Genomic DNA, 15,221 nt, shown 5'->3' with positions numbered 1-15,221 from the left:
ATGACTACGCAGTACTTACCATGACTATGCAGTATTTACCATAAATATGCAGTATTTACCACGAATACGCAGTATTTACCATGAGTTTGCAGTAGTTACCATAAATACGCAGTAGTTACCATGAGTTTGCGGTCGGTTGGTCGGACTTGTGCTACTTATTATCGAAGCGGACTGTTTTTCTTCTCTTTTGAAGACGTTTCTTCAGTATGAATGATGTATGATTATTATTATTATTATTATTATTATTATTATTATTATTATTATTAGTGCAGTGGGTATCGAGCCAGTTTGACTGTAAGTTACTGAAATAGATCCACATTTAGAACTATTTTAAAATGTTTAAGCTTTTCACACAAACCTGCGGGGTTGTGTTTAATTTTGCGGGCACCTGCCAGGGACCAGACATGAGATGAACAAGGGGAAGCCCCCCTCGCCCCCCGGGACCTGATTCCCATCCTGCTCGCTGAGTGGCGCTGTTCACCTCCAGACTTTGAGACTTGCGGGATTAAAACATCTTGGCTCATTAGGCAAGAGACTAGTCAGAGTCCCAGAGTCACCGGGAGACACTCACTCTGTCGGAACTCTAAATCGTGCGTGCGTATGTGTGAGCGTGCGTGTGCGTATGTGTGCGCGTATGTGTGCGGGTAGAGTTGCAGCAAGACTCACATGGCCTCAGGAGCCCGGAGCCGTGTGTAGAGACAAGGGGAGAAGCTCCACGACAGAGCCGGGGAAGCGGCTCTCCTGGCCGGCTTCTGTCCGATGACACCTCCGCCGCAGCTTCCCACCTCCGGACTGTTCAGCGTTGATGTGGCCGGGAAACAGGAGCGCAAGACCCGTATGGATGGTATCACCTGCATTTTGGTAGTGTAGCCCCTCTTGGACGGAGAGGCCAAGCAAGGTGTCAGGTAGGTTCCGTTTGTGCGTCTTTTTTAGGGATGTGTGCACGTGCAAGCAAACTTTAGTGGACAATGCGCTTCGTTTACGCAGCGCCGGGACGCCGACATCACCTGCTTGGGTTTTCCCACTAAGTGTGTAATAAGTGCTCGCATTGTTAGTGACAGATTAATAGCGCGGGGAATAAAGGAAACACTCCTCATTAATTACGCCGGACAGCTCCAGCAGACAGATTGTGTAACACTGGAAGAAAACGATTAAAAGTAGTTGGCCGCTGCTAATTTCCTTTTGCGTCGTGCCAAAATTCTCCTCGCAGTAGCTAATAAAAGCGAAAAGCCTAAATATTGATTCAGCGCAGTCCGTAAATGAATGGTCGGGCAGCCCATTGAGAGCGGAGACAAACGCTTCCATGGTTACATGCTGGATCTCCAGTGTGATTACTCCGCTTTGTGTGGGTTCTCTCTGTCCTGCTGAAATAAAACAACAGTTCAGGGGAGAATGCCACACATGGCGCGCCGGAGATCCTCTCATAAAAGCGCAGAGGCTAATCTATAGGCTTACTCGCGGACATAAGTAATCTTGGCGCACTCTTGTTGCGCACATGTGTTGCTATTAAATCACTGATGCCTGCAGCCTTATTGTGCCGATGCTTGTTTTTTATGCACATGTCGAGCCTCCACAGTTTTCACCAGCTGATAGGGTGGGAAGTTTTTGTGTTTGGATGATTCAGAACCTCCATATTACCTCTAATTGATTTGACATGATGTCATCTCGGTGCGTCCTCGGTGCAAATCTCTTTTGTTGCCCGCGTCTGTGGCGCCGCCGGTTCAACCCCGTCTCCCCAAGCAGGAGCAAGCTGCTTCAGCATTCATTCAGCATTTTCACCTGCTTTTCGTGCGCGCCGGGCTTCAAAGGCAACTGATTCTGAAGTATATATTTGTGTGTAAAGATCACACTGTCGGATTTGTTCGTCCCCTTTGTTTCTATCGCTGCAACAAACCCAGACGGGAGGCGTTAGACGTCCATATCTGGAGAGGGCACCTTGCACGGCCATCGCAAACCTTCATAGCTTAATTTGGTTTTATTTTTCTGGACTTGATGCCATTATATCCAGTCCCAGAGACCAGGCTCTTTGTCTGACCGAGTCCGCCGCTGCCTGGCAGGGGTCAGCCTCCAGTTGCCTCTGTTAGAGGGTCTGAATGAGATTCACTGGGCGGAAATTATTTTACTGCCTGTCTCGCACCGCTTCTGTATCCACACCCAGAGGCTGTGCAACACAAAAGAACAGTGCTGGTTGCACACAGAATTTATTCATTGTGGAAAACCCTGTGTGGTGAAGACAGTAGACAGGCTGAGATGTAGAATGTGTTGATGGGATGTTGAACAGAAGCTACAGCAGAGAGGAGACGGCCAGAACCTCCTTGCAACAGGCTGCGTTTGCCTCCTGAGATCCGATACTCGAGGACTTGATCCAGGCCTTTTTGTATCTGCTGTAGACCCACACTTGCCAAATGCCAACCTTGAGTGTTTTTATTCTTCATCTGACATCCTGTTTGATCATTTTCAGGCATTTGAGGTTTGAGACGAGTCTAAAACAACATTCGAACAGACAAGTTGTGGTTATGTGTAAATGCAATGCTGAGGGCTCCACGTGTGTTCCAAAGGTCTATTCCTGTTCCTGAGAGTATTGTTCATATTGTGCGCTGGTTCTCATTGCCACACCTCATATACATACATTTATTAGCTTATAGCCATCTAAAATGAATAATACAACGTTAGAGAGATGTTTTTTTTAAATTTGGGACTCCCCGATTTATCATTTCTGCGCCCTTTTCTAGCTTTCAGTGATTTTACATCGGTGGAATTCAACTGAATTTCTTTTTTGCCCGAATTTAAATTAGTAATCTGATTGATTAAATAAGAAGGCACCATAATTAATGAGGAATTTTAATGAAGAAGAATGACAATGCTAGCAGACGTCTAACAAACCCTTTAGCTGGTTGAATCCATAAGCAACAAGAAGTCAGGGATGTTGCTTGAAGGGGATCTGATTCCAAAGTCACATTAAAACAATGACAAAGCTAATTCTAGCATAGGGTTCGTTTAAAATTCAAGTTATAAATAAATATGCTACAATGCATTGTGGGATTTTGAAGTTTCTTTGACAGCTGGTGGTTACTGCTGGATACTGTATCATGTTTTATCTGTTGTTGTTGGAGCACAGGGACAGGAAAGCAGTGGCTCCTCAGCAGTGGCCAACAATTCTGAGGTGGGCCCAAGCAACCGCACATTGTTCCTGGTGAGAAGACGCTAGTACTGGTCACCGAAGCAAAGCCGCAACCCTGACCTCACTGTCAACTCTCATAATTGACCTCAGCGGCATGGACGCACACAATATACGCAGCGATGTTTACGTCTTGAGCTCCGCCGGGGTGACAGCTGCCCGCCATCTCCATTCAAGTATTAAACTTGCACTTGGATTCCTCACAATGTTAGCAAAGGCCCGAGACCGGTAGGCCCCAGAGGCTCTGCGACCTGCTGTGCTCTGAATTACGCATGACCAGTTTCACTGTTGGGCTGAACAATAAGGAAAAGTCTCTCCGCTGCATCTACTTGTGCAAATATCTAATTTTTCTACTCTTAAAACAGGTTGAATGCACAGCAGCTGCTGTCTGTGCCCAGGCTCTGTTACACACTGGCTCACCGGGCCGAAGTGATAAACCTGCTTCACAGCCTGGTTTGAGTAACGAGCCCACTCTGGGGTTGCTTCTCGCTCTCCAAACGGGCCGCAGCATGGGGTCTCCCTGCCATAAATTCCCATGAGTTCCACCCCCAGCCTAAATGTTCCTGGAGAAGCCACGTGGAACACACACACGGCGGTCCCTGCTGCCTACTCTAACTCAGACAGTGGACAAGTTGGACTGAGAAGGTCACACTTCACTGTTGGTTGGAGGAGCATCGTGGCTATTCATCTATATAACTGTTCCTTCTTTGTTAGGAACACTTCTACCTCCTGTGGAGTGCGTTTGTGCCCCTACATGTGTGAGAGGGAAGAATGAAAACAGTTGGAGTGGCTTTTAGGACAGAAACCTCTGGGTGTAGGGCAGCGATGATAAGATCAATCTTCCAACAGCTTACTTCTGTCCTTTAGCCTAACTTATAGTTTCCAGCCGTTCCCCATTGTCTGACACACGCACACCCACATTGCCGCTCTGCTCCCCCACCCGCCCCCAACCCCCCCAACCCCTACTCAAGCCATTTCTTTTCATGTCCTTCTCTGTTGTTATCTCTCACTTTCCTCATTGTGCTGTGGTTGGTCATGGCAGAGGAATTCCACAAGTGGGCTGGCAGCATTTATTTTTGTGGAAAGATCTATTTAGAGCTGCCTTTTTCTTTCTGAGAATTAGGATAATAAGCACTGAGTAGTTATATAAAGATGGCACCAAAGTAACACATGAAGTTGGACAAACTACAGTTTCTGATGCAGCAGAAATGCAGAAAGCTACAAGTTAGAGTCATTTATAACCCAGGCTTTGCTATGGAGCCAGGCTTTTATTTGCTGTAGCAGATGGCCCGTTTAAAGAATCTTTTGTAATATTGTTGTAATACATTTGATATTTAAACTGTGGTAAACGGTGCCGTTAGATTGAGAGATGCCCTCATGAGCTGTCCACTACAACAGTTCTGCTCTTACACAATCCCAACTCCTGTGGTCAGCAGACGTTGTATTTCTTATTTACAACATTTATCTTAGTCCCATCTCCCATGTGCCAGGAAACAGTCGTGTTTCCAGTGTCGATTTTGTGCCCCGACACTTGCAGCTTATATCCCACATTTTCCCAAACAAGAAGAATAATTTACTTTTTCATGATGTGTGCAGAACCTCCGTCCTTTTTTATACCCGGTTGTGTTAGTTGCTGTATTGTGAATTTTAACAACTGTGTCACGTTTAACTAGACGGCTTGGTTTAACTTCTCCATCTGGCTATTGTACAAACACACAGCAAAAAAAGAAATAATCATTAGGATTTGTAGCCACCTGTCCACTCACTCCATAGTGCAATGGCCACTCTTTTAAACAGAATAGATTTTCCCTTTCCTGAAGTTTGCTCATAAGAGTCTATTGTCTGTAGGGATTTGTTTCTTCTCCACCATCTGGCCCTTTTTTTGTTCCCGTGCTGTGAAACCCTGAATGAAGGGATTTCCCACACCTACTGTACCGTGGCATTTGTGTGTCCTCGTTCAGCAGTGATCAAGTAGAGCGGAGAGAAAAGACGGTGTTGTGAATGGGATGGTTTGGATTCTGTAGGGGGACGAGGACAGCATGCCAAAAACCTGGAATAAACAAACCCATGGAGAACTGTGGCAATTTTACAAACGCACATAAACCCGGAGCAGGAGAGGACAAAAGCCCGCTCCTTGGAAGCACATGCTGGTCACTGAATCGTAAAGTCCTTCTTCTCCAGTGAAAGTGCATCCCCGTTCTGGGTCGGCTTGTTTGGGGAACTCTTTTCAAATGCAATTAGCATTTTTATCCAGGCTCAACCAGTTACATGCAATGAAGTAATAGCCTTTCTATTTTGGCCCTTTTGCTGCGTGGGACTGGAGCACACAACCTTGTTCAATCCTTTGAAAGTACTTTCCGTCTGTCTCCATTGTTGAGCGTCATTCGGGCTAATCAGTCAACCAATGATTGAGCAGGAAAACAAAGTTATGGACGCTCTTCTTGACAGAAGCACTTTCTTTTTCAGAGGTCCTTCGTTCCCACTAGTTTTAAAAGAAGAGTAGCACTCAGTTCTAGAGACACCGTGGGCTCATCTTGAGAACAGCCCACCGCCACCACGGGGACAATACCCCAGGAAAACCCGCTCTCTACGTTTCCTCCTTTCACAGCAAACGACACATTTGATTGACAGCCTCTTGCCCTTGAAGGAGGAATGCCTGGTTGAAAAGTAGTGTGTGACAATAGCTGGAAGGCTGACCTCTTGCATTTCTGTTCTTGAGTGAGGTATTCAGTGAAGTGTTTGCTCCTTCCCCGTGTGTGGAAGGGCACAATTTGGCTCTACTTCAACACACTACCATCCACATCTCCCCAAATTCTTCCCCCTTTCCTGTTGGGGTAATGGTAGGTTTTCTGTTTCTGACCTCAAAATAAATAGAGCTCTTTTGCTGCAGAGATCTTTCCAAAATAAGCTTCGTGAATAACACAGAGCTTTCTGTCAGCTTTAATGATGTATGTTTTAGCTCTACTTGCTTATTTAGTTCCTTAATTTTTTTCCCAACTTCCCCGTATGGCGAGAATATTTACTGATCCAAAAATACCAGTGGTAGAAACTACATGTGAAGTGCAATTATGGGCTTGTGAGCTGAGCGGGTACGGCAGCCGCAGCTCCGCTGGGCTGAGAACGACAGTGGGTGGCTCCTGAGGTAGGACCCAACATGGAGACGGTGGCAGCATCTATCCCGAAGTGTAGCTGCATCGGAACCATTAAGGAGAGCGGAAACAGTGGGTTGGGACCAATCACATTTTGGGCTTTTGTCTGGCAATAAATGTGTATTTTTTTTCATATTGAGTCTGACCTGGTGATAAAGACTCATGTCATTAATCACAAAGCACTTCCTTTACTTATGTTAAGCTATACGTTAGATGCACAAACACAAACTATAGGAGCTGGATTATTGTTTATTTCTGGGTAACCGTCACCTTCTCTGTCTGTATGGGCTTGTTTTGGTCTGCTGACACGGCCAGAAACACTAGTTGAGCTTCCTGACTGAGCTGCTTCTTTGTGTGGTCAGACTGACTCCAGATCGCCCACCAGAGCTGTAAGATCGATGAACGAAATCCCACTACACGGCCTGTGTGTGACAACGGGAAATCCGTGTGTGTGCACACAAGTGAGTGTCTGCATGTAACCGTCTGCCAGCTACAACCACAAACTCTTCACCAAGGGCGTCTGATGAAAGGGGGAGCCGGAGGGCAGGGGGAGCTCGAGGGAAAGCCCTTGATTAAAACTCTACAACTGTAATCCCACACATCCTCTACCATAAAGAAAGTAATCGCTCTCTTCTTTACAAGCTTCCAAAAGGTTTTTCATTGGAAAGAATCTGAAAGGCTAGTCAGGACGGTATTCATGCCACAGGTCGGCTAAAAAAGCAAAGCGGGATTCTGCTTTGTCACATGTCACGTAACCTCTTCATCCATGACAACGGAAAAAAACAGCAGAGCCAATATAAGGAATCCTGCGATGGCAGGTGTAACTACCATCCTTTCCATGCATAATGGATGTAAAATATTATGACACAGAGGCCACTGATAGGAGAAACCCTAGAGGCATCAGCACTTGGCTCTGACCTCAGCAGCAGCCCTGCAACCAGACACCATCTCAGCCCCTCTGACAGGGATATCCAATAGATCAGGGGTGTGCACAGAGTGCATGTGTGTTCTCTGTCTTTGCCAGAGTGTAAAAGCTTCTGTGAATCAGGGTCTTAACACCGGTGAGACGGTCTGAGAACGTCTGGCAGGTGACATCACTGACATCACTGTGGACAGGAAGAAGACGGCAGTGTACCGGAATAATATCTGTGTAGCAGATAGGTGACATCAGAATAATTACGTGACATGTTTTAACAACATGTCTGAGCTCTTTGCCTCGTTTTGCCTGTTGGGTTGAGAATATTTATGACTGACAGTATAATTTAGGGTGTCAGAACCCTCAGCGTCCTGGCCTGACACCGTGGTTTTCCTCAGCTTGGAGATGCTGCATATGAAATACACATCTGTCTGCGCCAGCTTCTGCAAGTGTGTGTGTGTGTGTGTGTGTGTGGTGCATTTGCAACTGTTGCTTTGCGCCTCCCTACATGGAATCGGACTCCCAGCCTCATCAGTGTCAGAGGTCTGAGCCAGGCTCTCCATGCTGCCTTCAGCCCTGACAGGCAGGTCTTTGGTCCACCGCTCAGCCACCAGCTCAGCCTTGGCAGCAACTGTCTGTGAGAAACCCAACCTGTGGCGTCTGCAGCCCTTTGAAGCTCCTTGGTCGAATCAAGAGGAGCTGGAACAGCCCCGTGTTTCACAGCAGGGTGTAAGATGGTGACATTTGTTGGAATGTTGTGGTGATGTCATCGGAAGGGCGGGGGGAGAAAATGGGTCAGGGTGCAAGGATTAGCTGAAGGAAGGTGAGTGAGGTGAAGCAGTTAAAGGTATCCACCTTTTTATGCTCAGCAGTGTGTGAATTCCCAGGAGCGGTCAGAGAAAGGCGGTTAACAGGATTGATTCAGTCCTTCCTCTCATTGTCCAGCATCAGACTCACCTCATTTCCCTCTTAACTTCACCCGCTCTTCCCCTTTTTAAGCCCTGCTACCCACCACATGTAAATCCCTTTTTGATGGATTTCCCAGAAATCTCTCTACTGCATCTCTCTCTCTCTTTCTCACACACACACACACACACACACACACACACACACACACACACCAATAATTTGTGCACCAGCTGGTCCCGACCAAAGGCTCAGGTTACTCACTGCTAAAAACAATAATTGCTATCACAAAATTAAAGCTTGCATTCCTACACATTTACATGCATTCAGAGGTGTTAATTGACTGGTACTCGATGAGTGAGGCGCTCTCCATATTAATATACGTTTTTGTGGGGACTAGCAATAATGGAAAATATGAAATATGGGACATTTTCAACGTCCAACTTTCCTAGCATCGTGGTGATGTTTGAAAAAACGCCGCCGCTGGTCCGGAGTCCGGAGGAGGCGGGCACGGACAGAGCGGCACAACTGAATCCTAAAGTGGCTCCGCCCTGCTTGTCATGCTGCGCTGTTGTGTTGCGTTAACCATGACAACTGTCTGAAGGGCTGCATCCATCTTAGAGATTATCGTGGGGGGGGGGGGGGGGGGGGGGGGATACCTGGAGTTGAACCATTTTCCACTGCTGATTTTCCACCTTCACGGCACCAATGTTGCCTCTGCTTCATGTTATTGTTGCTCTTCTCTTGCAGGGATGTTCCCTGTCCTGGCTGGATTGATTCTGGCTCTGTGCACCTCCAGGACGGCGTGTGAGACCGCCACCCTGCGGTTCCTGGGGCAGACCAACTTTGTTGTTAATGAGAGCAGCACGACGGTGGTGCGGCTGGTCGTGGAGCGCGTGGGAGACCCCGTCAACGTGACGGCGTTGGTTCTGGTAGGAACCGGAGCAGACAGGTCTCCTGTATCGAGCTTCTTCAACAGTGTCCTCTGTCTCTCCTTTAACATTCGGTTTAAACGGAACACAAACAAAGAGACTAAATATCTAAAACACCATAAAGTTGAATGCTCGTACAGGCCAGCCTGGTCTCACACCAAGCTTCTGTCTTCCAGCTGGAGGGGGTGGACACCGGGGACTTCGAAGCCATCAATGCTGCTGCCTTCCTGCTGTCCTCTGAATCGAGGAAAACCATCTTCATCGCTGTGAAAGATGATGATCTGCCCGAAGCAGATGAGACATTCACCTTCAACCTCACGCTGCAGGTGCAGTATTTGTCGTAAAATAGGTGCAGAATAACGGTAGAATATCGTCTGGTGATTATGGTTCTCTTCTGTTTCAGGTGTGTTATCACTGATGTATTGATACCTTTATTTACCCTTTATTACAAAGGTAATAGCAAGCAGACCTTTATAGCAATGTGTTGCTGAGTATTAGTCCACCTTTGGTATCATCAGTGAGGGGAAAGTTTCCAACATTTCTTAAGTTCAAATCGATGTTTAGTGGCTGTTTGTAGTAAATCCTGCAGATGCCTCACAGAGGTTCCCTCCCATGGTTTCATTTAGTCTTCAGCTGTCAGTTTGATGGATGAGCTAGCGGGGCCCAGCCTTGCTCTCCGCTTGTCTCCTCCTTTATTGGAAGGACTAAAAGACAGAGGTCACACCCAACCACCGATCACCTCTTTACATTCACTATACAGCAACGGAGCAGCTGTTCACTTTCTGTTTAACGTTGCATTTTTGTGACATCCGGTAGAAACCGAACCTGTCAGTGGCGCTACCGGAGCGAAAGGCCAGACGAGGCCCACTTACCCCGTCTGTTTACCCCACAATGGAGACAAAGCCTTAGCTGAACGCTAACCTATCAGCTTACTGAAGGGCTGTCTGGAGGATGGATGTGTGACCCAAAGGCATGTCGGAGTCAAAAACCAAAGGGTTGAGGTGTCTTCAATCGTTAGGGTTTGATCCCAGATGTTACGATGTAATGCCAGCAGTACGCGGTATAAAGGATTTACCATAGCTAGCACGTATATATCTCTCACCATGTGGCTCCAGGTTGACATTTGCATTAGCTGTTAGCTCTCTAACAGCTGGGATGTGTCACAAACTGTGAGATCAGTGGAAAACAGAGAAGTCTGAGCTGCTGTTTGTCATGAGATGAATCTGTCAGGGCGACGGGCTTTGAGCAGGACGCCCGCGTTAGTGGTTTTGGTTCTGATAAAGGATCTCTGCCCGTGGGGAGGTCACCAACGCCGCTGGTCCGTGAGACGCTTGTGAAAACGTTGGTCGGCTCACGAGCGAAATCCTCGGCAATGTGCGGAACAATAAAAGCACGTTTTCCTTTTAAGTGAATAAAGCCTAACCCTGGAAACTGTGAGGCCTAATCCAGACAGGTTATATAGGTGACGGGTTATATAGGTGACGGGTTATATAGGTTGACGGGTTATATAGGTGACGGGTTATATAGGTTGACGGGTTATATAGGTGACGGGTTATATAGGTGACGGGTTATATAGGTGACGGGTTATATAGGTGGCAGGTTATATAGGTGACGGGTTATATAGGTGACGGGTTATATAGGTGACGGGTTATATCCAGCCTGGTGTAACCGTTTCCTTCCTCTCCATATTCCAGAGCTCCTCCAACGGGGTCCGACTGGGAGCGCCGAGCAAAGCCACCATCACCATCCTGTCCAACGACAACGCCTTTGGCGTCATCGCCTTCAACTCGGTAAGAACCAGTAACCCTAGGTAACCATTGCAACTGAACCTAGGTAACCACTGACTTGGAATCATATGCATATTAAATAGTTGGTTATAGTTTAAGAGCAGTTTAACAGTTTAAGCCACATGTCTGGAAAGTGATGTCATCCTTTTTAAAGTTACTACCTACAGTTGTGGATTAAGATGACGCGAGGGTGTAAATTATAAATAAAATTATAAATACAATTATTAATAAATTATAAATACAATTATAAATAAATTCTATGTTGTAAAAGTCATTTAAGATCGTGTTGCTCTACTAGACTTGGGGTCGATGAGATAACTCCTGTCTTTTTTGTTTCTGACCTTTGAGACGCATCAATCCTCTGTCCCCCCTGTCCTGTCTCCTTTTGTCCCCCTCTGTTCCCCTGTCCTGTCTCCTGTTGTTCTCCTCTGTCCCCCTGTCCTGTCTCCTGTTGTTCTCCTCTGTCCCCCCGTCCTGTCTCCTGTTGTTCTCCTCTGTCCCCCCGTCCTGTCTCCTGTTGTCCCCTTCTGTCCCAACCCCTGCCCTGTCTCCCGTTGTCCTCTGTCCCCCCTGTCCTGTCTCCCATTGTCCCCCTCTGTCCCCCTGTCCTGTCTCCTGTTGTCCCCCTCTGTCCCCTTGTCCTGTCTCCTGTTGTCCCCCGTCCTGTCTCCTGTTGTCCCCCTCTGTCCCCCCTGTCCTGCCTCCTGTCGTCCACCTCTGTCCCCCTGTCCTGTCTCCTGTTGTCCCCCTCTGTCCCCCCTGTCCTGTCTCCTGTTGTCCCCTTCTGTCCCCCTGTCCTGTCTCCTGTTGTCCCCCGTCCTGTCTCCTGTTGTCCCCCTCTGTCCCCCCTGTCCTGCCTCCTGTCGTCCCCCTCTGTCCCCCTGTCCTGTCTCCTGTTGTCCCCCTCTGTCCCCCTGTCCTGTCTCCTGTTGTCCCCCTCTGTCCCCCCTGTCCTGTCTCCTGTTGTCCCCCTCTGTCCCCCTGTCCTGTCTCCTGTTGTCCCCCTCTGTCCCCCCTGTCCTGCCTCCTGTCGTCCCCCTCTGTCCCCCTGTCCTGTCTCCTGTTGTCCCCCCGTCCTGTCTCCTGTTGTCCCCCTCTGTCCCCCCTGTCCTGCCTCCTGTCGTCCCCCTCTGTTCCCCTGTCCTGTCTCCTGTTGTTCTCCTCTGTCCCCCCCGTCCTGTCTCCTGTTGTTCTCCTCTGTCCCCCCGTCCTGTCTCCTGTTGTCCCCTTCTGTCCCAACCCCTGCCCTGTCTCCCGTTGTCCTCTGTCCCCCCTGTCCTGTCTCCCATTGTCCTCCTCTGTCCCCCCTGTCCTGTCTCCCATTGTCCCCCTCTGTCCCCCTGTCCTGTCTCCTGTTGTCCCCCTCTGTCCCCTTGTCCTGTCTCCTGTTGTCCCCCTCTGTCCCCCCTGTCCTGTCTCCTGTTGTCCCCTTCTGTCCCCCTGTCCTGTCTCCTGTTGTCCCCCGTCCTGTCTCCTGTTGTCCCCCTCTGTCCCCCCTGTCCTGCCTCCTGTCGTCCCCCTCTGTCCCCCTGTCCTGTCTCCTGGTGTCCCCCCGTCCTGTCTCCTGTTGACGCTGCTAATGAAAGCAGAGGTTGTTGAGTATTTTGGTGGTGCAGGACTGAACATCTGGTGGTTGTGGGTTTCCAGGGGAAGAGGAGCCAGAACACTATCGGAGGCAGTTTATAGCGTTGCCATGGCAACTGCAGGAACAGTTTCAGAGTGCTGAGTTGAACTGAAACGCTGGATAATGAATGCTTGCTTAGACCCACAAAGCTTTTAGGAGACGTGTCCAGGGAAGACCTCTGAGCTGCTTCCTACACAATATTTATGTTATTTTCCATTTCTCCTCATTTTCTTCCTCAACCTTCAACCAAACACAAACACATTTATTCACTCGTCTGCAGAAGCTGAAAGTTTAAAAGGTTCCTTGATTTTAGGTTTCAAAACACTGAAAATTAGAAATGAGGCACTCGGGTGGCCGTCACTCATGTCTCACCTCTAATTTTAGCTCTCAACATTTAAATCTTTTAATTATTGCATCGTTGGCTCTGCAGACCGAGGACGTGGTCGTCGATGAGCTGAGAGGACGGAACCACGTTGTGCCGCTCACGCTGATCAGAGAAAAGGGAACATATGGAACCGTGACTGTGAACTTTCAGGTGAGAAGAAGCTGGAACATTCATAAAGCAACCAGAGGAGTCGGGGGGGGGGGGGGGGGGGAAGATAATGTTAGTCATAAAAATGGAGTCTAACTGTGAGTTCCTCCTGCTCAGATCTCTGAAGGTCCTAACCCAGCCACTGATGACCTGAGTCCAGACAGGGGGAAGATCACCTTCCCCGTTGGGCACGCTGTGGCCCAGTTCACGGTTCTGGTCCGGGACGACCAGGTATGGTCGTTAGCATTCATAGCTGTGGTGCACCTGTTAACCCTAACCCTGGGCCGTGGTTCTGCTCTGTAGATTCCAGAGGACGATGAGGTGTTTGCCGTCCGGCTCACAGGTGTAGAAGGCGGCGCCCTCCTCCGGGCCGACGCCAGCAGCATCCAGCTGAGAATACGCCGGAATGACAGCCCGCTGCGCTTCGCCCAGTCCGCCGTGGCGGTGCCAGAGTCAGCTGGCGTCATCGCCCTGAATGTGACCCGTGGTCGCTGGACTGAGGATGGCCCACTTGTTGGTTCTGTGGACACTGAGGTTCCGTCTTATATGTTCAAGTGTCCAGTTTTCCCCTGGACCTGCTTCTGTAATCGCCCTGGTCGGTGTTTCCTTCAGGTCTCTGTCGATTACATGGTGGTGAGTGGTGAAGGGCTGGGCAGCGCCACCCCAGCTGTGGACTTCCTGAACCTTCAGCCCGTCAGAACCATCACATTCCCGCCGTTTGTCTACACGACCAACCTGCTGTTCAAAATCAGCGATGACGAGGTGCCAGAAATCGCAGAGTCCTTCCACGTGGTCCTGCTGGAGGAAACCGTCGTCGGTGACGCTGTTCTAGTCCCACCCAACGCCGTGCACGTGACCATTGAACCCAACGATAAACCACACGGAGTCCTGTCGATCGGCAGCGGCGCCGTAATCCGGCCCATTACCATCAACGAAGACCTGACACAGAGGTGGGTGTCATGGATCCTGAGGAGGTCCAGAGGTCTCGTTCCTCTGAGGAATAATACGCAATAATATGTTTCTCCTCCCTTCGCCGTAGATTTGAAGGCATCGTTATTGTGAGAAACGGAGGCAGCTATGGTTCCGTCTCGGCCAACTGGACCATCAGTAGAAACTCCAGCGATCCCACACCAGTGTCAGACGATCTGACGCCCGCGGCTGGAACCGTGAGGTTTGCTGCTGGTCAGGTGACGGCGGTGGTTCCGCTCAACATCGTGGCTGATGTTGTCCCTGAAGAAGCGGAGGCCTTTATCCTGCAGCTGCTGCCCAGCTCTGTGACAGGAAACGCAGAAGTAGACGAACCCATGGAGGTCGGTTCAAAGCACAACATCAGGTTTCCTGTCTCCTGTTGTCCTCTTCTGTCCCACCCCCTGTTAGGCTGTGGGACATGTGTCCCACCTCTCTAGTGTGAGTGTTGGTCTGGCTAATGTTGGAAGCACCAGAGGAGCAGAAGGAAGCCGCTAAAGATCTGCATTGTAATCAACATTAATACTACTAGTAATGTTGCAGTGGACATATTTTGTGTGTGATGCTCCTGGTAAGTGAATCAACTGAGCACATGGAACAGAAACGTGTGGGTTTCAATGAAGTGAATGAACTTCAGCAGAAATGGCCATAAAAACTACTTTAGCAGGCTTTGTAGCCTTAATTAAAGAGAGTTCCTCTCTAAAGTTAGCCCAGAGATCTGCTTTACTACTCTCAGCTCTTCTTTCTTCCTCTCATGACCCAAAACACAGTCTTAGCAACATGAAAAACAGGATACGTACACAACAAAATCCTCTGAAGTAATTGATGGTTAATCTGGGCGCCATCGCCATTATCCCCTGGTGAAATGGCCAGGTTCCGCTGGTCTGGGTTCAGATCCTCAATAGCAGGGTTAGGAAGAGGTGAGCGCGTGTTTACAGGACTCGTTAGCATGCACATTTGTAAGAAGTATCAGCAATAGTTAATGTACCTATTTATATGTTCCTGGTTTTAGTGGTTTCACTAATGCCATGAATAACCGTGGTCACTGCTTCCTACCTCAGAATCTGAAATCCAATGATCTATTTGCCCATTTTCTACTGCTGTTTTCTTGCGGAGGGCTTGAGCCTCTCCTTCGGTGAGAGCGTGTTGGTGCGCCTCGTAATATAGAGCCGATATTTACGTTTTCATTCTGCTCATTTCCAGCCGACTTGAATCCTGCTCATCCTTTTTT

General features: G+C 48.7%; 1 protein-coding gene across 1 annotated transcript in view; it reads left to right on the top strand.

Annotated features, from left to right (window-relative positions):
• The first annotated feature begins 667 nt into the window (after positions 1-667).
• The window catches only part of adgrv1 (adhesion G protein-coupled receptor V1), a 68,815-nt gene continuing 54,261 nt past the window's right edge, over positions 668-15,221 (top strand). The window contains 9 exon segments of the mRNA XM_029830078.1: positions 668-905; positions 8,900-9,081; positions 9,258-9,407; positions 10,776-10,871; positions 12,923-13,027; positions 13,142-13,255; positions 13,328-13,558; positions 13,637-13,974; positions 14,064-14,334. Coding sequence (XP_029685938.1) covers positions 8,902-9,081; positions 9,258-9,407; positions 10,776-10,871; positions 12,923-13,027; positions 13,142-13,255; positions 13,328-13,558; positions 13,637-13,974; positions 14,064-14,334 — 1,485 coding nt within the window. The 5' untranslated portion in view covers positions 668-905; positions 8,900-8,901.

Source organism: Takifugu rubripes, chromosome 21 (assembly GCF_901000725.2).
Source record: "Takifugu rubripes chromosome 21, fTakRub1.2, whole genome shotgun sequence".
In the NCBI taxonomy this organism is placed as follows: domain Eukaryota; kingdom Metazoa; phylum Chordata; class Actinopteri; order Tetraodontiformes; family Tetraodontidae; genus Takifugu; species Takifugu rubripes.
The sequence above is the reverse complement of the archived record's forward strand: the minus strand, read 5'-3'. Positions and strand labels throughout refer to the sequence as shown.